This window comes from Littorina saxatilis, linkage group LG12 (assembly GCF_037325665.1).
Source record: "Littorina saxatilis isolate snail1 linkage group LG12, US_GU_Lsax_2.0, whole genome shotgun sequence".
Lineage (NCBI taxonomy): Eukaryota > Metazoa > Mollusca > Gastropoda > Littorinimorpha > Littorinidae > Littorina > Littorina saxatilis.
The window spans coordinates 36,587,285-36,610,191 of NC_090256.1; the positions used below are offsets into that span (position 1 = coordinate 36,587,285).

The window sequence follows — 22,907 nt, forward strand, 5'->3', positions numbered from 1 at the left end:
ACTGGGAGAATGCAAGTTTCCAGTACAAAGGACTTAACATTTCTTACAAACTGCTTGACTAAAATCTTTACAAACATTGACTATATTCCATACAAGAAACACTTAACAAGGGTAAAAGGAGAAACAGAATCCGTTAGTCGCCTCTTACGACATGCTGGGGAGCATCGGGTAAATTCTTCCCCCTAACCCGCGGGGGTTGTTAGGGGTGTGAAAGAGAGAATACTCTTGCTTTTAGTGAGACAACCTTTTCCCACGTGCTCCTTTTCCACGTGTTTCAGACACACCCATCGCTACTGACTGGCCTTGTGGAAAGCTTGCCTCACTAAAAGCAAGAGTATTCACTCTTCCACGACCCATACAAACCCGACAGCGTTATTTCCAAACATCCTATATTGCTTCAAAAACTGTACACTACGACTGGATACTCTCACTTTGACCTAGGAATTCTCTTTAGAAAAATATCCGAAACAGACTGATAGCCTAACGCCCAACGTTCAAGAATCAAACAAATAGAAAGTTAAGTCAATGAAAATGTTTATTATTGACAAAACGAAAGGAAACAAACTTTTCACAAGAACAAAGTTCAGAGATAAGTGATCATCTATTAGTATTGATCACTACAAGTTGTCTGTCTGTTGTGTACCTTGTTTATACGCTTTAAAGACCAATAGGTCAAGCTTTCTAGTGAATGTTTCTTTTTGTCTATAATTAAACGTTCCATAAATTAACCTTTCTTGTTTTTTTGATTCTCTATGAACAGTTGCAAAACGTGACCAATGAGCTGTTCTATACCAGAAATGCTATACCAAGACTTGGAAAGAGCATAAACAAAAACCATGTTGCTGTAATGTCGGAATTCTCTTTAAAAAAAAAAGTGCACTTCATAATAAGGAGATGGCATATATATAGACAGATGAATTGTGATAGGGGAATATTGTTTTCTTTGATAGCTGCACACTATGGTCAGAGAACGGTTAAACAATACAGTAGCTATGAATATCACCAAAAGACTTGTTCTTACATACGCTGTTAAACATTGATATCACATACCCATTTGGACATACGCACAATCACGAATAAGTGTATAGAAAGAGTTGCACACAGGACATGAGTACCAAATGCGTTATGTTAATTCTTTGGTTGCACGTCATTGTACTTCTACACACATGGTTGCTAGGATACAACACGACAAAGCGTGTCCAAAATACTACACACTGAGACTGATCAGTGCACAACACAGTCAACATGCACAGCTGCAAACTCAGTACAATAGGTACAAGAACTGTACGAGACATCAACCTTAGTTAACGTTGTAAGAATCCAAGCTTCAGTCTCAGAATCTGGTGACCAGTAACGAACAGTTAGTAAATAACGAAGAAGTTAATATGTACACAGCTTTATGCTTGTTAACGTTGTCTCTTCTGTCAACAAACTCGCGTCTTCGGTATCGCTTTCCCAACAATCGCTGCACATAGTTCTGTCTAAGTGTCATTCTTTCCAATGATTGTATGTCCCTATCTTTCTTCTTCCTCACTCTCTTTAGCACCATTTTCATCCTGTTTTTGAATCTGTACAACGCGTTCAGAGATATCTCCTATGCGGTCCGTGTCACAGACAACATGACGTCATATCCATCAAAATAACGTCATATCACTAAAACATGACAGAAAACGTCAGTGTGAGAGGATATTTTGTCATGTTTGTCACACCGAGTCCCGGATGGCAGTTTTTCTGCTTCAGGTCTGCTTAATCCATCGTTCCAGGGCTTAACAGCCTCACGTGACTGCTCTCAGGAAAACATTGACATGAATACAAGTTCTAACAATCTCTCTCTCTCTCTCTCTCTCTCTCTCTCTCTCTCTCTCTCTCTCTCTCTCTCTCTCTCACACACACACACACACACACACACACACACACACACACACACACACACACACACACACACACACACACACACACAAAGTTAAGTCAGTTGTTTTTGTTGGTGTTTTGTTTTTGTTACCGTTCTGTACACGTGACGGGAACTCACCACTGTTGTAACTCTCCACAGAAATGACGAATACTTCACTGTGCAGAGTCACGCAAATAATCTGAGGCCTTCCTCCAAGGAAGATAATCCGTGATGAATAGGCCCGTCACCGTGGCACAAGAGGATAAGTTCGGTGCCACCATCTCCCTGCATGTAGACAGAGATAAGGAGGACGTCATAAGGACGGGATAAGGAGGACGTCATATTGACGCTGTAGTGGAGAGAAAGAAATAAGAAGCGGTTCCTGTGGTACGATAAAACCCACCTTTTAAGACCCCCCTCCCCCCCTCCCTTAAGACTCCCTCGTTTTTAAGACCTTCCTTTCACCGATGTTCTGTTCATATCTTCTGTTAAATTTACATTTCTTTCTTTCTTTCTTTATTTGGTGTTTAACATCGTTTTCAACCGTTCAAGGTTATATCGCGACGGGGAAAGGGGGGAGATGGGATAGAGCCACTTGTTAATTGTTTCTTGTTCACAAAAGCACTAATCAAAAAATTGCTCCGGGGGCCTGCAACGTAGTACAATATATGATCCTACTGGGAGAATGCAAGTTTCCAGTTCAAAGGACCCAACACCTCTTACACCCTGCTTGACCAAAATCTTTACAAACATTGACCACATTCTATACAAGAAACACTTAACAAGGGTAAAAGGAGAAACAGAATCCGCCAGTCGCCTCCTACGACATGCTGGGGAGCATCGGGTAAATTCTTCCCCCTAACCCGCGGGGGGGTTTAAATTTACCTCCATTTTGAAGACCCCCTCCCTATCCAGACCTGATTTTCTCAGACTTTTGAAGGTCGTTAAAGGTAGGTTCCTGTGTACTATTGGGGGCACGGGATCAGATAGATGCTCTGGTGACCCGGTACGGGGAAGAGCCACACGATGGCCGCCAGAAGAGTGACGATAGGGGAGTGTAGGCCAACATCAAGATTCGTGGGGAGAGTGTAGCAAGGTTGGTGTCAAAGCTTGGGCAATTCTATGACACTGGGAAAGGCAGTTCCAGATGGCCGCCGTTTAGACGATATAAGAAAGGTAGACCAAAACAGATGTAAGATACCCAAATGAACTTGTTAGCCCTTTGTGGGAAGAAATGAGGGCATTTCATGTAACTCAAAGATTAAATTAGGTCGGAAAAAAACTCTTTTCTGCATGACATTGTGATTAGCCATTGAGAGGTGGGTGTCAAATTGTTTAAAAAAATTGTTTTTTGTAAAAGGTAGACCAATATCATGACATAAGGGGAGCTCGGGAAGAGCTGGGTGTCTTAACGACAGCAGAGGAACACAGAAACAAATCTGTTGCCAACGTTTGGGCAATATTATGACACTGTGGAGGTACACGGGACCACGGGAGAAGATGTACAGTATGCCATTTGTATCATGACACTGTAGGGGTTGGTTGATTGGTTATTGTTTTTATCGTCCCTACAAACCAATATGACTATCCGAGACAGCACTGTAGGGGAAAGCGGGACACAGTTGGTGTCATTATGAAACTAGAGGGGGCACAGGACACGGTGGGAGTCATGAAACTACGGGAAAGCGGCACAAGGCGCCTGTCATTATGAAACATCGCGAACACAGGATAACGTGGCTGTCATTATGAAACGAGGGGAACACAGGATAAAGATGGCGACACGTCTGACGTAGGACTCCTAGCGGTGCTCGTGCTCTCCGTCTCTGTGGTGAGGTCAAAGGCCGACTTGCTGTGCGAGAAGAGTCTGCAGGGCGACAGGGCGGGCTTGAGGGGCATGCTGGCCCGATCAAAGCCCAGGTTCCTCAGCTCCGCTTCGAACTGCGCCAGCTGCATCATGAAGCCCGCGTTGGGCGAGATGATGTGGCGGCGGGCTCTGACGTAAGCGAACGCGTCATCGAGGCGGAGAGCTCTGGAGTACATGAGGTAGGCGAGACAGACGGTGGCGGACCGGCTGATCCCTCCCCGACAGTGCACCAGGACCTTGCCCCCTCGCTGCTTCTCTTGCTCTGTGGAGTGAACACACACAATAATATATATATCACAAAGCACGATAGGATTACTTCAATCCGTAGATTGTGCCGCACCCACTGGTCACAAATAAAAATGCATGTACAAATTGCCCTAAAGTGTTGCTTTTGACCATTGCAAACATTTACTAGCTTTATTTGTCACCAACATTTTTTTTTAAAGGTTGGACACTTCAGTTTAAAATAAAAAGGATTCTAAATAAAAATCGATCGATACAAAACGGTTATTTGTCAATTTTACCAAAATATGATATTTTACACATAATCTCGACAGTCTTTGTTTACCTCGACAGTTGGCGCGGTCTCGGAGGAACACGTGACTGTCTGGATCTGTGTAAAATGTCACATTTTGGTCAAAAGTCTCGGAGTAACACTGACTGTCTAGATCTGTGTAAAATGTCACATTTTGGTCAACAGTCTCGGAGGAGCACCGACTGTCGAGATCTGCGTAAAATGTCATTTCTTGGTCAAAAAAACCCAAATAACGTATATTAAATGTCACAGCTCACCGATAAATTGAAAGGCGTCGGAGGAACACTGAATGTTTAGATCTGTGTAAAATGTCATATTTTGGTCAAAAGTCTCGGAGAAACACTGACTGGGTAGATCTGTGTGAAATGTCATATTTTGGTGAAAGGTACACAGAACGAATATTAACTGACGCAACTCACCGATAAACTGAAAGGCGTCGGAGAACCAGGTGGAGAGATCAGCACAATTGCTGTCCTCCACCGGGATGACCTTGTAGCGGAAGTCGTGCGGGAAGTGGTTCCTGCAGCACGTGCTGACGTTCAAGATGGCGGTGATGCTGACGTCCTGCAGCTGTTCCTTCATGCTGGCGTGGCTGGCGTCGCCGATGTACAGGTAGGGTAGCAGTTCCACGGGGGATATCTGAACACATACGGGAAGCAGCGCTGTTTAGAATGCAGAATTCAGGTAGGGTACCGGTTCCATGGGGGATATCTGAACACATACGGGAAGCAGCGCTGTTTAGAATGCAGAATACAGGTAGGGTAGCAGTTCCACGGGGGATATCTGAACACATACGGGAAGCAGCGCTGTTTAGAATGCAGAATTCAGGTAGGGTACCTGTTCCATGGGGGATATCTGAACACATACGGTTTAGAATGCAGAATAGCTTACTGAATCACCGATTTTTAGGTAGGGTAGGAGATATCTCTGAGCTCAAATGGGAAGCAGCGCTGTTTAGAATGCAGAATACAGTTATGGTAGCAGTTCCACGGGGGATATCTGAAGCAGTGCCGTTTATAATACGGAACTTCAATGGGTAGCAGAGCTGTTTAGAATACGGCTAGGGTACCAGTTCCACGGGGGATATCTGAACACATACTGGAAACAGCGCTGTTTAGAATGCAGGTAGGGTAGCAGTTCCCTGGGGGATATCTGAACACATACTGGAAACAGTGCTGTTTAGAGTTAAGAAAACAGGTAGGGTACGAGATGCACAGGAGATTTTGTTCTTTAAAAATAAACCATTTCTGATTAGAATACAGAGTATATATAGGAGTTGCAAAGGAGATATCTGAACACATATGGGAAACATGCATGCAGAATACAGGTAGCTCGCTGCACAAAGCTTTGGCATTGAATTTTCGGTTTATAAAAAAAAAAGTTGCGAGGTCAACTTAAAGCTCAATTTAAGGAAGGGCTTCCAGAAAATCTCCGTGACCGGTTTTCATTTCCATATTCCATTTTCATTACTTCATTGTCCCATTGGCCTTGCATGTCAGGAACTCTCAAAAAATCTCAAAGACAAACACGCTCAAAGCTAAATATTGGACCAATGAAAGTGACAGCAAGCGTGACTTAAAGTGTGAAATCACATAAAGACAAAAACACTAACAACTAAATATTGGACCTTTCTTTCTTTATTTGGTGTTTAACGTCGTTTTCAACCGTTCAAGGTTATATCGCGACGGGGAAAGGGGGGGGGGGTGTGGGATAGAGCCACTTGTCAATTGTTTCTTGTTCACAAAAGCACCAATCAAAAAATTGCTCCAGGGGCCCGCAACGCAGCACAATATATGACCCCACCGGGAGAATGCAAGCCTCCAGTACAAAGGACTTAACATTTCTTACATACTGCTTGACTAAAATCTTTACAAACATTGACTATATTCTATACAAGAAACACTTAACAAGGGTAAAAGGAGAAACAGAATCCGTTAGTCGCCTCTTACGACATGCTGGGGAGCATCGGGTAAATTCTTCCCCCTAACCCGCGGGGGGTAATATTGGACCAATGAGGGTGACATTAACAAAGACAGACACACCCACAACTAAATCTTGGACCCATGAGAGTGACAGTAACAAAGACAGACACACCCACAACTAAATATTGGACAAATGAGAGGGACAGTAACAAAGACCGAAACATCCACAACTAAATATTGGACCAATGAGAGTGGCAGTAAGCGTGAAGTACAGAGTTAAAATCACATAAATACAGACACACCCACAACAAAATATAGGACCAATGAGAGGGACAGTAACAAAGACAGGCACACCCACAACTAAATATTGGACAAATGAAAGGGACAGTAACAAAGACAGACACATCCACAACTAAATATTGGACCAATGAGAGTGGCAGAAAGCGTGACTCACAGGGTAAAATCACACAAAGACAGACACACCCACAAATTAATATTGGACAAATGAGCATGACAGTTATAAAGATAGACACACCCAGAACTTAAATTGGACCAATGAGAGTGACTGTAAGCGTGACTCACAAAGAGTAGTCACACAAAGACAGACACACCCACAAAATAATATTGGACCAATGAGAGTTACAGTATAAAGTCTCACAAAGACAGACACACCCACACTTGTGTACATCTCATCCAAAGTCGGGGTAAAACCCGGGAACATGCCCCTAATGGCTTTGTCGTGAGGGCGTAAAACTTGAAATATTGGCATGATGAGAGTGACAGTAAGAGTGACTCACAGTATAAAATCTCACAAAGACAGACACACGCACAGCTAAATATTTGACCTATGATGAATTTAGCAGAAAATACCCAAATGTGACTGTTAATGTTTTGTTATATCAAGGAATAGTACGGGCTGTTAAGAAGTATCAATGTAAGCTAGATATTGACTTTTGTGATAACTTTTTGGTAAGTGACCCATGTATTTGGCAGTGCTTGGCTAGTGGTGGTTCTAAACATGTCTATGGATATTTGATTAAGAGTACTGATCCTCTGAAATGTATTGAAAAGTGGTCAGCTGCACTGAACTGTAATGTAGATGTCAATAAGGTTTTTCTAAAAATTAAAAGAACAACTGAGGACGTACGTCTCAGATGGTTTCAATATAGACTGATATATAGAATTATACCCACCCAGCGTTTTTTGCATCTGAGAAAAATTGTTGAATCTCCTATTTGTACTTTCTGCGGACAGCAGGAGGAAACGCTAGAACATCTTTTTTGGGACTGTACAAAAACACAGGCTTTTTGGAATGATTTCCTTCAGTGGATGCGAGACAATTTTGTACAGTGTACTAATGTTAGACTGTATAAGCAACTTATTATCTGTGGCTACCAAACAAACTGTGTGACGGACAAAACCTTTGATTTGTTCCTTCTAATCGCAAAATACCACATTTATACATCTAAAATACGTGCGACCTGCCCCCATTTTCAGGTTCTTGTTTTAACTCTAAAACAAAGATTTTTGGCAGAGAAGCACAATGCATTGGTTAACAATAAGTTAACTTCTTTCAACAGAAACTGGAGTCTGTACAGGCATGCGTTTGAATGATATATATATATTTTTTTTGTGTGTAAAATTATTTGTGTAGGTAAACTGCAAAGCCTCGTCACCGCTCGCTATCCTCTTTCTCTTCTTTCCCTGATCCCTATTCTCTTCTGTCACCCCTCTTTCTTTCTCTCTCTTTTCTCTTTATCTTTTTTGTATTGTTTGTTTATATGCGCGTGTGTAAATGATATGGTTGAGACGGTTTCAACTGGACATTTGCTATTTTCGTTATCCTATGTGAAAAAAATGAAAAAAAAGAAATTAAAAAAAAAAATTTGACCAATGAGAGTGACAGTAACAACGCCAGACACATTCACAACTAATTACTGGACCAATGAGAGTGACAGTAAAACTCACAGTTTAAAATCACAGAAACACAGACATACCCACAACTAAATATTGGACCAATGAGAGTGACAGTAACAAAAACAGACACATCTAGAACTTCAATTAGACCAATGCGAGTGACAGTAACAAAGACAGACACACCCATTACTTAATCTTGGCCCAATCAGAGTGCAGGAACACAGACAGACACACCCACAACTAAATCGTGGCCCAATGAAGAGTGACAGTAAGCGTGACTCACAGTGTAAAATCACACGAAGACAGACACACCCACAACTAAATATTGGACCAATGAAGAGTGACACTAACAAAGACAGACACACCCACAACGAAATATTAGACCAATGAGAGTGACAGTAACAAAGACAGAAACACCCACAACGAAATATTAGGCCAATGAGAGTAACAGCAGGCGTAACTCACAGTGTGGAAGGACATGTGTGCAGACGGGTGTGTCTGTGACTGTGGGTGGGGCGTGTGTACGTGGATACGGTCCAGTGATTTGAGCTGGCCGGACAGTGACGTGTGACTGGAACACAGGTGTGGACATTCTCTCTGGAAGCAGCTGTACCCACCTGCAACATACACATGTCATGCCCATTAATACTATGCTATACAAAATATATATTTTAAAAAAATTCCATTTTGGCAGATTTTTGTAATTTTGATTTACACTAGCGTCAATCGTAAATTCAATTCAGAAAAAAAATCCCTCGCTGCACAGAAAGCAGCCTGGCTGTAGATATTTGCCACGTGCGTCAATGGATGTATTCCGTGGAATTAGCTGCACATTTTAGAAGTGCTAACATAGATTCCGAAAAATCGCTGAATTTTGCTCAATGGGCAGGAATATTAATTCTGGTGTCATGACTTGCTGCACATTTTCTTAAACATCAAAAACCAAATCTCTACAACTCAGATGTGTACTCTGAATCCCTATAGTACACAAATATACACTAAAGTACTTCTGTAAAAACTAAAGGTTATGGATAAAACATTCCACTTCGATGAAGAAGAATCTCATCAACACTAAACTGCAAGTGGATTCTCTCAACCATCTTGACCAAAAAGTTAAAGAATGTAAAGTTGCTAATCAACACAACATATACTTAAGTGGCTGATCAACACAGCAAAAGCTAACATTGGTCATCACCACAACATAAACTAAAGATGCTCATCAACACAACATACACTAAAGATGCTGATCATCACAATATGCACTAATAGAGTTGCTAATCACATCCAAAGGATGCACCTATTTTATCCCGACAAAGCCACAGCGCACGGCTATGACATCATGACAGCACATTTTAAAAGAGAAACAAACACAAGAAAGTCAAGTCCAGAACAAAAATAACGATGTCTGCTCCCAAAATAAGCACAGGTGAAAGCCAATGCGCGGTCACAGGTGGGAGGTATTACATAACCCCGCAGTGTGCATTGCAGTAGTGATGCACTGGGTCTAAAAACACCACCGTCCACGCCCACGTCGTTCTAACGGCCCAAGGTCGCTGCTGTCTGCTTCTGAAAGTAGCATACGACATCTGTGTCAATTCTGATTTTAGGTTTTGTGACATTTTACTTCTGTGTCAGTTCTTATTTACGGCTATGACTGACATTTCTGTGCCAGTTGGGATTTAAGGTTATGAGACATCTGTCTCATGCTCTCATGCCATTTCTGTGTTTAGGTCACACTCAGTTGTGTGACCAAGTGCCCGAAGCACTGGAGGCAAAGGCAGTCAAACTGGAGTGAGTTTGTGCTAAATAAATCGTCATCAAAGGACCCAAAGGTTCGCAAGATCATACCAGGAGACAACATCAGCCGGAACTCAAGCAATCCAGAAACACAGACTGACGTTGTGAAAGATAACAGACGCACACTGACGTGGTTACAAATGATAGACACGCATGCTGACGTTGTGACGGATGACAGAAACACGAACTGAAATGGTGACAGATAGTACTAGTAGAAAGACAGACAACAGAAACAAGGCCTAACGTTGTGACAAATGACAGAAAGACGGACTGACGTGATGAGAGGGACATACGCTGCCGTTGCGTGGGACAGCAGAAACCAAGTGACTTGTGAATCAAAGTCTACTCTGCACCGAGCGTTATGGCTGGAAAACAACACAGCCTCGGACGTAGGATCACGCCATCCACTAAATGATTCTATTACTGTCCATTGCTCGGAGAACTGTCTAGCAACACGTAGCTCGAAAAGAGCACGATTGATCTATCTTTTTTTTTCTTCAAAGTACAATCGATTTTTTTTGTAATTTTTTTTTACTCGTGGGCGATTTTTTTTCCTTTCTTACGAAATGTTTTAGGATGACAGATGGCATTCCATACCTACTTGAGGTCAGTTAATGCGAAGATCCCCTAATTAAAATGTCTTTTAATCGGTTTAACTATGGTGAAAGCTGCCACTTGTGCATTCACAATCGCAATAAAAGGATCTAAAATCTAGCTTTTAAAGCAGAGTTAATTTACAATACGCCACAATGACGTCGGTAAGGCTCTATACTAATGCTCTATATTAAATATTTATATAAAATAGGTCAAGGATTTCATCTCCTTCTGTGTGCTTTCTTTCTTTATTTGGTGTTTAACGTCGTTTTCAACCACGAAGGTTATATCGCGACGGGGAAAGGGGGCAGATGGGATAGAGCCACTTGTCAATTGTTTCTTGTTCACAAAAGCACTAATCAAAAATTTGCTCCAGGGGCTTGCAACGTAGTACAATGTATTACCTTACTGGGAGAATGCAAGTTTCTTAACTTAACATTTCTTACATACTGCTTGACTAAAATCTTTTAAAAAAAATTGACTATATTCTATACAAGAAACACTTAACAAGGGTAAAAAGAGAAACAGAATCCGTTAGTCGCCTCTTACGACATGCTGGGGAGCATCGGGTAAATTCTTCCCCCTAACCCGCGCCCTTCTGTGTGCACATGGCCACAAACTGGGTCTAGCGTAGCACGTGCTCAAGAAGACGACGACAGGATATATATTAAATGTCCTACAGGCAGGCATATTGTTGGCCTCTTAAAGACAGGAATGGGGTTATATGATTTTTTTTTAAAAAGTGCTCAAGATCACAGCGCAAGGAACTTTTATTTTTCAAATCGAGTGAATTACGACTTGTACACTTACAGCAATACATGCTACCGTTAATAGGCAGGACGTGTGGCTTATCAGTATGCAGACCTATCCCTACACTTTGCGTTCTCATCAAAGTCTTGTTAAATGCGCACCATGCATTGTGCATGGCATGCATTAATGAAAGTGTCTCGCTGTTTTACAAATGATGTCATCTGAGCTTCAGCATTCATTATCACGCTTTTCAGTTACTGTCAGTTTCATTTAGTTTAGATGGCGTGAATAATCGTCGCGTTGGTTAACACCATGCAGCAAAACCGCCACAGTAACGCCCTCCCGCAACTACTTTTGATTGGTTTCGGCTTTGCCCACGCCTTTAGTTATTATCACCCGCACCCTGGTAACGAAAGACCATTTCTGATAACTCCGCTGGTTATGAATGAGAAGTGGTTTTGTGAAAATTGCCCAGAGAAATTCCTACATCAATTTACGTCATACGATAAACGTCATCTCCTCGCGTGAATTATCGTCTCGGTATTTTGCAGGCGCTCTGTCGTTACTACAATGTATATATATGAATGCAAATTACCCTCTCGGCTAACAGACACTCGTTGAATGCGTATCAATGCACTTCCCCAGCAGGTGTCCAATGACAAAATTTCCGATGTTCATCGAGAATTGAACACCGGCAATCTGACCAATCACAGAATGTGTTGCATGCTGAACCCATCTTGATTCAATTTCAAATACATTTTCGGTGTTCATCGAGAACTGAACACCGGCAATCTGACCAATCTGACAATCACAGAATGTTTTACATTCTGAACCCATCTAGATTAACTAAAAATTGGTTTCCAAATTAAGAGATTTATGAATGGTATAACAGCTCAACAGTCAGAGTGACCTTTACAGGCCCAGTCTGCCTCAAATGGTTTACAGAACTATTTAAATCTTCTCACGATAAAAGCAGTTCTAACTTTATGGAACACACTTACAACAGCATTTAATAGCATTAAATGACACAGTTCGTTTGAATGGCTATTTAGCTTGAGTAAACCACACACCAGATTTCGTGGATTATTTTACCCTTGAGCCATCGTGGACCCGTGGCACACACTTTCCTTTTTTTTTCTCACAAGTTCGTCGTCAGTTTGTGATTTCAATGCGACTTGCTGTATCTCAGACATGAGACCAGCAAATGTTCCAAAAGTAGGAAACTAAGCCGGGGTCCAGGGGCCGCATAGGCCCCTGGTGGGGTCCAGGGGCAACGCCCCGGTAGGGGGTTCAGGAAAATGAATGTTAGAATTATAAAGGCCATTTTGGGGCCTCTCCTGATAGCAAAAAATTAGATCATGCCTTTTTAAAAAGCTATAAAAACCACAAGAATAATATGTTTTAGCATTTTAAACAAAAGTGTAATTTATAACAATCACACACACACAAAACTTACTTGAAAACTTTCAGAACCAACACATTTTTTCCACCAAGTCCGTATTTCACCACGCAGTGGCCGTTGTCGCACCACGTGCACACGGCCTGACCGGGAATGGATATCTTGGCGATACTGTCGCCAATGAGCTGGCGCCTTTCTTTCTTGTTGATAATGGCAGTCACTTCTTTTGACAGCCAGTTGGCTTTCCACTTGTTTTTCACACTTTGGTCGTCGATCGTAAGAGCTTCCACAGCCGACAAAACAATACGGAATCCAGACGCCATGATGCTACCTTTTTCACCTTCGGCGTTTGGAGATCGGCAGCCAATCAAAACAACCCGCAAACCGCCATCGGTGAATAATTAGGCCTAGGCGATAATCGTCGGAGATCGACAGCCAATCAAACGCGACCCATGATACTGCTATGGGTTCACGCGAGTGCTGGGGTACGAATGCACTGACTTCTGACGCAGACAGCTTCAGCTGAACGGTTCATACCACCACCCCCCCCCCCCCCTTTTTCTCAACGAATTTGCATCAATCTCAAGAATGGTCTGTGAGCAAAGGAAAATATCGGAATTCCGATAAAATTCGGACCAGTCCCATGTCTGTATCTGCAATAGCACGTAATTGTCTACCTCTGAATCTAAAATGCAACAAACGACTGCGAGTCACACGAACTTATCCTTATCGGCGGCGGTTAGCTTCAAAGACGCAAGCGATATCCAGAAAGTTCGTCTGCTTGCTTTGGTGAAACACGATCATTGCGTGACTTGCTTCCGGCCTCCTTTTTTTAAAACTTTGAAAACCTCGAGTTGTACTGATCTTGTCTTGATGAAAAAAACATCTTTTATGATTTAAGAATGTTTGTGTTACAAGCTGTCAATTCATTATTTAGATTTTAAAAGTTAGTTCTAGCACAAAAACGAGGCATCCGATGGTGGTACAGACAATCCGACTGGCCGCGCAAAAATAAATTCTTTGAAAAATGCTCGCTCTTTACGGAAGGCACCTAGGATGTTCTCAAAGGGTGTTTGTACTGTGTGTAAAAGCCTGACAGCGTCTGTGACCAGAAACGGATGGTTTACGGGAGGCTGTGTGTGCCTTTAATATGGACGACTTGTTTTATGTTTTCAATTTCATTCATTTTCAAAACGCAAGATATCCTTGTGGGTCGTAGCTATATATACAATAAATCTGTCATTCTTTGCAAACAATTAGTCATTTTTTTATGATTTCGGAACCAATCTTACTCTTCCCCTCTGTGTCGAAAAATGCGTTTTCAATATTTTTAGAGACGACTTTCTTCAAAACATGTACTTCAATAGTACATAATAAAAAATATTAAAAAAATAACATAATCTGTCAACAACACTGTCCTTGAATCATTCAGGCAATTCAAAAATAAAATCAAAATGAAACGAAAGGCAGTGTCCTTCAAACGGAAAGGTCGAACGCAGCTGACGACATCCTTGAAACAACCATGTCAGCCGAAAATGAACTTAGCTTCCGTTTCAATTTTAGTTATCGTCAACAGCAGAACGAGCAAAAAAAGAAGATCTTGATTGTCAGAAGAACAGAAATGCTTCTGTGTGTGTGTGTGTGTGTGTGTGTGTGTGTGTGTGTGTGTGTGTGTGTGTGTGTGCGTGTGTGTGTGTGTTTGTGTCTCTCTCTCTCTCTCTCTCTCTCTCTCTCTCTCTCTCTCTCTCTCTCTCTCTCTCTCACGGGTTATTATTAGTGTGTGTGTGTGTGTGTGTGTGTGTGTGTGTGTGTGTGTGTGTGTGTGTGTGTGTGTGTGCGTGCGTGCGTGCGTGCGTGCGTGCGTGCGTGCGTGCGTGCGTGCAAGCGTGTGTGCAAGCGTGTGTGCAAGCGTGCGTCCGTGCGTGCGTGCGTGCGTATCTGTCTGTCTGTCTGTCTGTGTATGTGTCTGTGAACTACCGAACGCTAGTTGAAACCTGTTGATCACCGTGAGTTACCTTGTTACCAGCCGCCGCCAGAACAGCAAGACCAGCCAACAATGATATTCCACGAAAGGTATGCGTGGGAGGCACACAACACTTCCAGGAAATAAAAACGGGAGTCTGTGTTTCCAGAAAAAAAAGAACATCTGTCTCCTACAAAAAGAGCTAATATTCCCTCGTCGGAGTTACAACAATGCCGATCAGGGAGTGTATTCTACCAGGAAGCTGCAACTACCGGTTAAAATGTTCCAGGGAACAGGTACTCTTGGGTTTGGCGAGCAGCCTGCATTGCTGCAGGTTTTTATGTGTTTGTTTGTTTGTTTGTTTGTTTGTTTATTTGTGTGTGTGTGTGTGTGTGTGTGTGTGTGTGTGTGTGTGTGTGTGTGTGTGTGTGTGTGAGTGTGTGTGTGTGTGTTTGCGGAATACACTGTCACGGGAATAAACATGGGTGCAGGTAATCTGTGCATTTGTGAAAGATCAGTCTATCTCATGGTTTTTGCATTCATGTAGAAATATTTATTGTCGTATCATTCAAAGACTGCTGAAAAGGAAAATTTGCGCTTATTTCTTGATTTAAAAAACAAATATATAAATTGCATAAAAAAAATTTTTAAATTAAAATAAACAAGTCGCGTAAGGCGATATTACTACATTTAGTCAAGCTGTGGAACTCACAGAATGAAACTGAACGTAGTCCGCCGCTAGTGCAAAAGGCAGTGAAAGTGACGAGCCTGTTTGGCGCGGTAGCGATTGCGCTGTGCTTTACTGTACCTCTCTTCGTTTTAACTTTCTGAGCGTGTTTTTAATCCAAACATATCATATCTATATGTTTTTGGAATTCTTTATTTCTTTATTTGGTGTTTAACGTCGTTTTCAACCATTCAAGGTTATATCGCGACGGGGAAAGGGGGGAGATGGGATAGGGGAAATGGGGGAGATGGGATAGAGCCACTTGTTAATTGTTTCTTGTTCACAAAAGCACTAATAAAAAAATTGCTCCAGAGGCTTGCAACGTAGTACAATATATGACCTTACTGGGAGAATGCAAGTTTCCAGTACAAAGGACTTAACATTTCTTACATACTGCTTGACTAAAATCTTTACAAACATTGACTATATTCTATACAAGAAACACTTAACAAGGGTAAAAGGAGAAACAGAACCGTTAGTCGCCTCTTACGACATGCTGGGTAGCATCGGGTACATTCTTTCTCGTCCCAACCAATATGGGACTCCCCCTAACCCGCGGGGGGTGTTTTTGGAATCAGGAACCGACAAGGAACAAGATTAAATAGTTTTTAAAACGATTTCGGAAATTTAATTTTGATCATAATTTTTATATTTTTAATTTTCAGAGCTTGTTTTTAATCCAAATATAACATGTATATGTTTTTGGAATCAGAAAATGACGAAGAATAAGATGAAATTGTATTTGGATCGTTTAATAAAAAAAATAATTTTAATTAGAAGTTTCCGATTTTTAATGACCAAACTCACTCTTTAGTTTTTAAGCCACCAAGCTGAAATGCAATACCAAACCCCGGCCTTCGTCGAAGATTGACTTACTTTGACTTTTGACTTATTCCTGTAGACTCCCTGTGGAGCATAGGGCCGCATCGTCGAAGATTGCTTGGCCAAAATTTCAATCAATTTGATTGAAAAATGAGGGTGTGACAGTGCCGCCTCAACTTTTACAAAAAAACCGGATATGACGTCATCAAAGGTATTTATCGAAAAAAAGGAAAATAATGTCCGGGGATATCATACCCAGGAACTCTCATGTCAAATTTCATAAAGATCAGACCAGTAGTTTAGTCTGAATCGCTCTACACACACACACACACACACAGACACACACAGACACACACACACACACACACACACACACACACACACATACACCACGACCCTCGTCTCGATTCCCCCCTCTATGTTAAAACATTTAGTCAAAACTTGACTAAATGTAAAAATAAAATCCTTGCGCTTAGAACTGTACCCACGGAATACGCGCGATATAAGTCTCATATTGATTGATTGATTGAAATATTATGTGTAGTGAAATTTTGCCATTTAATCTCCGCTATGAAAAAAAGTATGTGTTGCTCCATTGGAAGAAAAACACCATTTATTGCTCCACTGGGAAAATACCCCTTTCACTTGGAGGGGGGAGGGGGCGGTTGATTTCAAAGGCCATTGAACTCATGATACGTTGTTGTTGTTGGTTTTGTGTGTGTGTTTTTGTGCGTGTGTTTTGTTGTTGCTAGATTGCTAATTTGCTTGTGTGCATGTTTGTTTGTTGGTGTACTAATTTGTGTGTTTCTTTTTTCTTCTTTTTACATTTAGTCAAGTTTTGACTAAATGTTTTAACATAGAGGGGGAATCGAGACGAGGGTCGTGGTGTATGTGTGTGTGTCTGTCTGTCTGTGCGTGTGTGTGTGTAGAGCGATTCAGACTAAACTACAGGACCGATCTTTATGACATTTTACATGAGAGTTCCTGGGAATGTTATCCCCGGACGTTTTTTTCTTTTTTTCGATAAATGTCTTTGATGACGTCATATCCGGCTTTTTGTAAAAGTTGAGGCGGCACTGTCACACCCTCATTCTTCAATCAAATTTATAGAAATTTTGGCCAAGCAATCTTCGACAAAGGACGGACTTCGGTATTGCATTTCAGCTTGGTGGCTTAAAAATTAATTAATGGCTTTGGTCATTAAAAATCTGAAAATTGTAAAAAAAACAAAATTTTTTATAAAACGATCCAAATTTACGTTCATCTTATTCTTCATCATTTTCTGATTCCAAAAACATATAAATATGTTATATTTGCATTAAAAACAAGCTCTGAAAATTAAAAATATAAAAATTATGATCAAAATTAAATTTTCGAAATCAATTTAAAAACACTTTCATCTTATTCCTTGTCGGTTCCTGATTCCAAAAACATATAGATATGATATGTTTGGATTAAAAACACGCTCAGAAAATTAAAACGAAGAGAGGTACAGAAAAGCGTGCTATCCTTCTCAGCGCAACTACTACCCCGCTCTTCTTGTCAATTTCACTGCCTTTGCCACGAGCGGTGGACTGACGATGCTACAAGTACATGTATACATACGGTTGCTGAAAAATTGCAGTGCGTTCAGTTTCATTCTGTGAGTTCGACAGCTTGACTAAATGTTGTATTTTTGCCTTACGCGACTTGTTTCTTTCTTTCATTCTTTTTTTTTCTTAATGAACATTCCATAAAGAACCTTTTTATTTTCTCAATTCTAAAACTAGGAACATTAGCAGTCTTCTTGTTCTCGAGTTTATTTATGAACTAGATGAATACCCGCTTCGCCGGGTACGGCTTCGCCGGGAAGAAGTCGAGCTGAATACCCGGCTTCGCCGGCGCACCGCACGAAGGAAGGGAGATAAACGCGCAAAACACTGGAGAAGAATAATACCCGGCTTCGCCGGGACAGTGACCTTCTAAAAATAGTATCACGGGAATATGGATTGAGCGTAGTCGACAGTGACCTTCTAAAAATAGAAACGGGAATATGGATTGACGCCACACGAAGGAAGAGAGATAAACGCTGAAAACACTGGAGAAGATAAGGAAGAATTACTGGGAATGGATCCAGAGAAAAACCAAAATCGGTTCAGCGCTGCGCGCTGAGAGCACGTGTTGAAATATCTCATCGACCAGGTTGTGTCCGGGGTGTGTCTGAATATGGCCACCAAATTTGAAAGAGATCCATCGAGAACTTTGGCCGTGCATCGCGGACACACACACACACACACACACACACACACACACACACACACACACACACACACACACACACACACACACACACACACACACACACACACACAAGTCGTATATATAGATTGATGAGCGTCTGATTTAATGTCACGTGTGGTAGCCAGCGCGATCGTGATTTTTGTGTGACAACTCTTCATGTCTCTAGAGAATTGACTTCTCCACGTTTCGACACGTGGCGCACACGTGACATGGATGACTTCCGTCCATTAGTCATTCTGTCTTGCACTCACATCAATATATTTCTCCTGGGCTTAGGTGCACGAACCAAAAGTGGGTGCCAACCAAACGGGAGAGAACAAACCGCGGGGTCTGATTCGTTGAAGTCACAACAAATCTCAAGTTCAACCAATCCAACACCGCGCCTGGCTCCCATCCGGTGGGTCACCTCGGCCCTGATGACGCATCATGTAAAAAAAAAAATCGAAATACAAAATACAAACACATTAGAATCCGGAGAAAGGTTATACATGTATATATCCTGATTGGTCGAACAGAACACGTCTACTTGTAGGTGGGATGGCCTTAAAGGCAGGAGCTACCGTCAAATACACCGTTTTTCTTATCCAAGTCATTTGACCACAGCATGAACTGTTTGTGTTAAAATTCGGTGTGCTTTTGCTTCAATGTATGTAGAGTAATAGTACAACTACATGATAAAAAAAAAGGGGATTTTTGATTGACTTAGTAAAAATTGTTAAATGAAAAATAAGCAAAGCGTTGAATCGAAACATGTTTGTTCACAGATGACAAGATAATGTCAACACTTTTTATCAGAATGATTTGAACTTTTGCACAAATGTTTTGGACATGCTGATAAATGATTTGTTTGAAGGGATGAGCTCTAGGGAAAAAAGTTAAAGAAATGCACATTTTCCAGTTTTCATAATTGTGTTTACCCACAAAGCAACATTTGTATCTCTATAACTGTTTTTCATAGAGAAAATCGTTTCAAACGAAACAACAATTTTTGATCGTATACTATTACTCTACATACATTGAAGCAAAAGCACACCGAATTTTAACACAAACAGTTATGTTTCATGAATGCTGTGGTCAAATGACTTGGATAAGAAAAACGGTGTATTTGAAGGTAGCTCCTGCCCTTAAACCGAAACTGTTCGGTATTTCACCGGCGAAAATCTCAAGTATAATGGGCAACTGGTCAGACATACTCTTTTGGTATTTTTTTTTTCACCGATTGTTTTGTCCTGACAAATGAACAGTAACTGATGCGCTCTAGCCTAGTTTTGACTTGTTAGCATAAAAGGGTGGGATATCTTTTTTTAATAAGAGCAAGAATTTGTATTTGTAAAATAATATCGTTTTAGAAAAAAGCTAAGTGTGATTTCTGTTTTCGACGTGGGAGTGTGCTCCCACGATTGCAGATGAAGAAAAAGAAGAAGGAGAAAGGAGGGGGGGGAGGATTCAGGAAGAAGATTAAGCACAAAATACGCGAAGCGAAGAATAAATATTTCTCGACAGATTTTGCAATATATCTCCTTTCACGTAAAGAGCTTTCAGGAATGGATATCTTCTATATCTATATACGGCTTGTGTGTGTCTGTCTGTCTGTCTGTCTGTCTGTCTGTGTGTTCACGATTCACGGCCAAAGTTCTCGATGGATCTGCTTCAAATTTGGTGGGCATATTCAGGTAGACCCCGGACACAATCGTGGAAAATTTTGAACACGTGCGTGCTCTCAGCGTGCAGCGCTGAACCGATTTTGGTTCTCAGCGCGCAGCGCTGAACCGAGTTTGGTTTTTCTGTACATCCATTCCCAGTAACTCTTCCTTATCTTCTCTAGTGTTTTGCGCGTTTATCTCCCTTCCTTCGTACGGTGCGCCGGCTAAGCCGGCGTACACCCGGCAAAGCCGGGTATTCGGCTCTACTTCTTCCCGGCGAAGCCGTACCCGGCGAAGCGGGTATTCATCTATATGAAAGAAAATCAGAAAGAAGTACTAAGTTCTTTTCATAATCACACCTAGAAAAAAATAAGTGCGCGGGTATGAGACACAGGAAATGAACACTGGAACACTGGAATTGGAGATGCCGTCATGAAACCTTTTTTTCTGTCGAGAAATATTAGAGAACACCAACTACGGCCCCCCCCCCCCCCCCCCAAAAAAAAGTCTGTTTACGGTCATATAGGTAAAAAAAATAGGGTCGGTAGGTCGGGATTTTTTTTTCTTCCAAAAAAACATATTTTTTAAGTTATTTTGCCAAAAAACTAAGACTTTTTTTTCCCCCAATGCCAAAAAAAAGTCTAGGGTCGCGCGAAAAAGTAGGGTCGATCGGGATACCGTAAACAGACTTTTTTTTTTGTTGGCCAAAGTATTTTAGGAAATTCTATCCAAGTTGAAGAAACAAATCTCCGCCCACTGAATGGATGACCTTGCTACGTGTCAAAAAAAAAAAACTTGCTTAAGTAGAATCTGTCTAGACTCACCTTGTTGTGACAGTGCATGCAATATGTTAATTATATGCGATACCGACACATGGACAGCCTGGCAGTGATTCCAACACGTGATTTTCCACTGCTGACAGTGATACGACTTAGAGTAGAAGAGTCAACCTTCATTCTCGAACCATGTTGTCATTTCCTCGGGAAACATACATAACAAGTGACAGAATTTAACACGATTATGTGCATTGTGACGCCTTCACTAATTTTTTCGGATTTTTCACTTTTGGAAGAGAGGTGTCTTGGCTTGTTTCGTCATTGACATATTGCATTACGCCCACAGAAATAGAAAGGAAAAATATCTCTTTTTATAAAGCGTATCAGATATTCGCAGCGAACATTTTGAAAACTGAACACTTGTTTGCTTTGTGGGTTCAGCCACCCTTGTTAGTGCAGTCATACTATGAAAGATCCCTCCTCTCCAACAAACAAGTCTTTAAAACAACCCAACAGACAAACAAAAGGGGGAAAACGAGACACAGCAGCACACAAGTCTGTCAGAAAGTTCACAAAGTAACCACCCTCTCCCTTTCACCGTCTCTCTCTGTCTCCTACACGTAATGTAATGAATGTGTTAAATAATAAACAACACCACCCACACACACCACCCACACACCCACACACCCACACACACACACACACACACACACACACACACCCCGCCTCCAATCAGCCTCTCCCACTCTGAGACCAGAAGTTGGAGCAGCTGCACCTATTATCGCACAAGGATAAGGAAGTGATGAGCATCTGTTACCAAGAGTGTGGAAAGCCAGCTTCCACAGAGCAGTTTCAGATACAAACCGGAGATAATGCATTGAACACCTTCAGCATACCTAGTGCGCTTGGTTACATCACCACCACCACCACAAGAACACCTTCCTTCTTCTCCTCGCCCTCCCATCTCCGACCCCCCACCCCCTCCCCTTTTTGCAATGTCTTTATCACGATCTTACAAAGTTGCTATGGACACGGAATGCAATAAGTAACAAGTCGCGAAAGGCGAAATTACTACATTTAGTCAAGCTGTGGAACTCACAGAATGAAACTGAACGCACTGCATTTTTTCACAATGACCGTAGTCCGCCGCTAGTGCAAAAGGCAGTGAAAGTGACGAGCCTGTTCAGCGCGGTAGCGGTTGCGCTGTGCTGCATAGCACGCTTTACTGTACCTCTCTTCGTTTTAACTTTCTGAGCGTGTTTTTAATCCAAACATATCATATCTATATGTTTTTGGAATCAGGAACCGACAAGGAATAAGATGAAATTGTTTTTAAAACGATTTCGGAAATTTAATTTTAATCATAATTTTTATATTTTTAATTTTCAGAGCTTGTTTTTATTCCGAATATAACATATTTATATGTTTTTGGAATTAGAACATGATGAAGAATAAAAAAAAAGTAATTTTGGAACGTTTTATAAAAAAAATAATTTTAATTATTAATTAATTGTTAAGCCTCCATGCTTAAATGCAATACCGAAGATTGCTTGGCCAAAATTTCAATCAATGTGATTGAAAAATGAAGGTGTGATAGTGCGGCCTCAACTTTTACAAAAAGCCGGATATGACGTCATAAAAGACATTTATCGAAAAAAATGAAAAAAACGTCTGGGGATTTTATACCCAGGAACTCTCATGTAAAATGTCATAAAGATCGGTCCAGTAGTTTAGTCTGAATCGCTCTACACACACACACACACGCACACACACACACACAGACACACACACAGACACACAGACACACACACACACACACACCACGACCCTCGCCTCGATTCCCCCTCTATGTTAAAACATTTAGTCAAAATTTGACTAAACGTAAAAACGGTGTAAAGGAGTGAGATAGTTGTACAGACTAGTGAAAGATCACACTGTCCAGAAAACGTATTTATGAAAATCTCTACATTTTTCTCTAACTTTGGAAATGATATGATACGATGGATTTTTTACTTTTTATTGTAAAA

The 22,907-nt window shown here is 41.3% G+C and overlaps 1 protein-coding gene across 1 annotated transcript in view; it reads right to left on the minus strand.

Annotated features, from left to right (window-relative positions):
• Window positions 1-3,634: 3,634 nt before the first annotated feature.
• LOC138983081 (dual specificity protein phosphatase 1-like) overlaps window positions 3,635-22,907 on the minus strand; it is a 31,488-nt gene continuing 12,215 nt past the window's right edge. Inside the window, exons 2-4 of the mRNA XM_070356487.1 lie at window positions 8,595-8,746; window positions 4,710-4,929; window positions 3,635-4,017 (exon numbers count right to left, since the gene is read on the minus strand). Coding sequence (XP_070212588.1) covers window positions 3,635-4,017; window positions 4,710-4,929; window positions 8,595-8,746 — 755 coding nt within the window. The remainder of the gene's footprint in view (window positions 4,018-4,709; window positions 4,930-8,594; window positions 8,747-22,907) is intronic.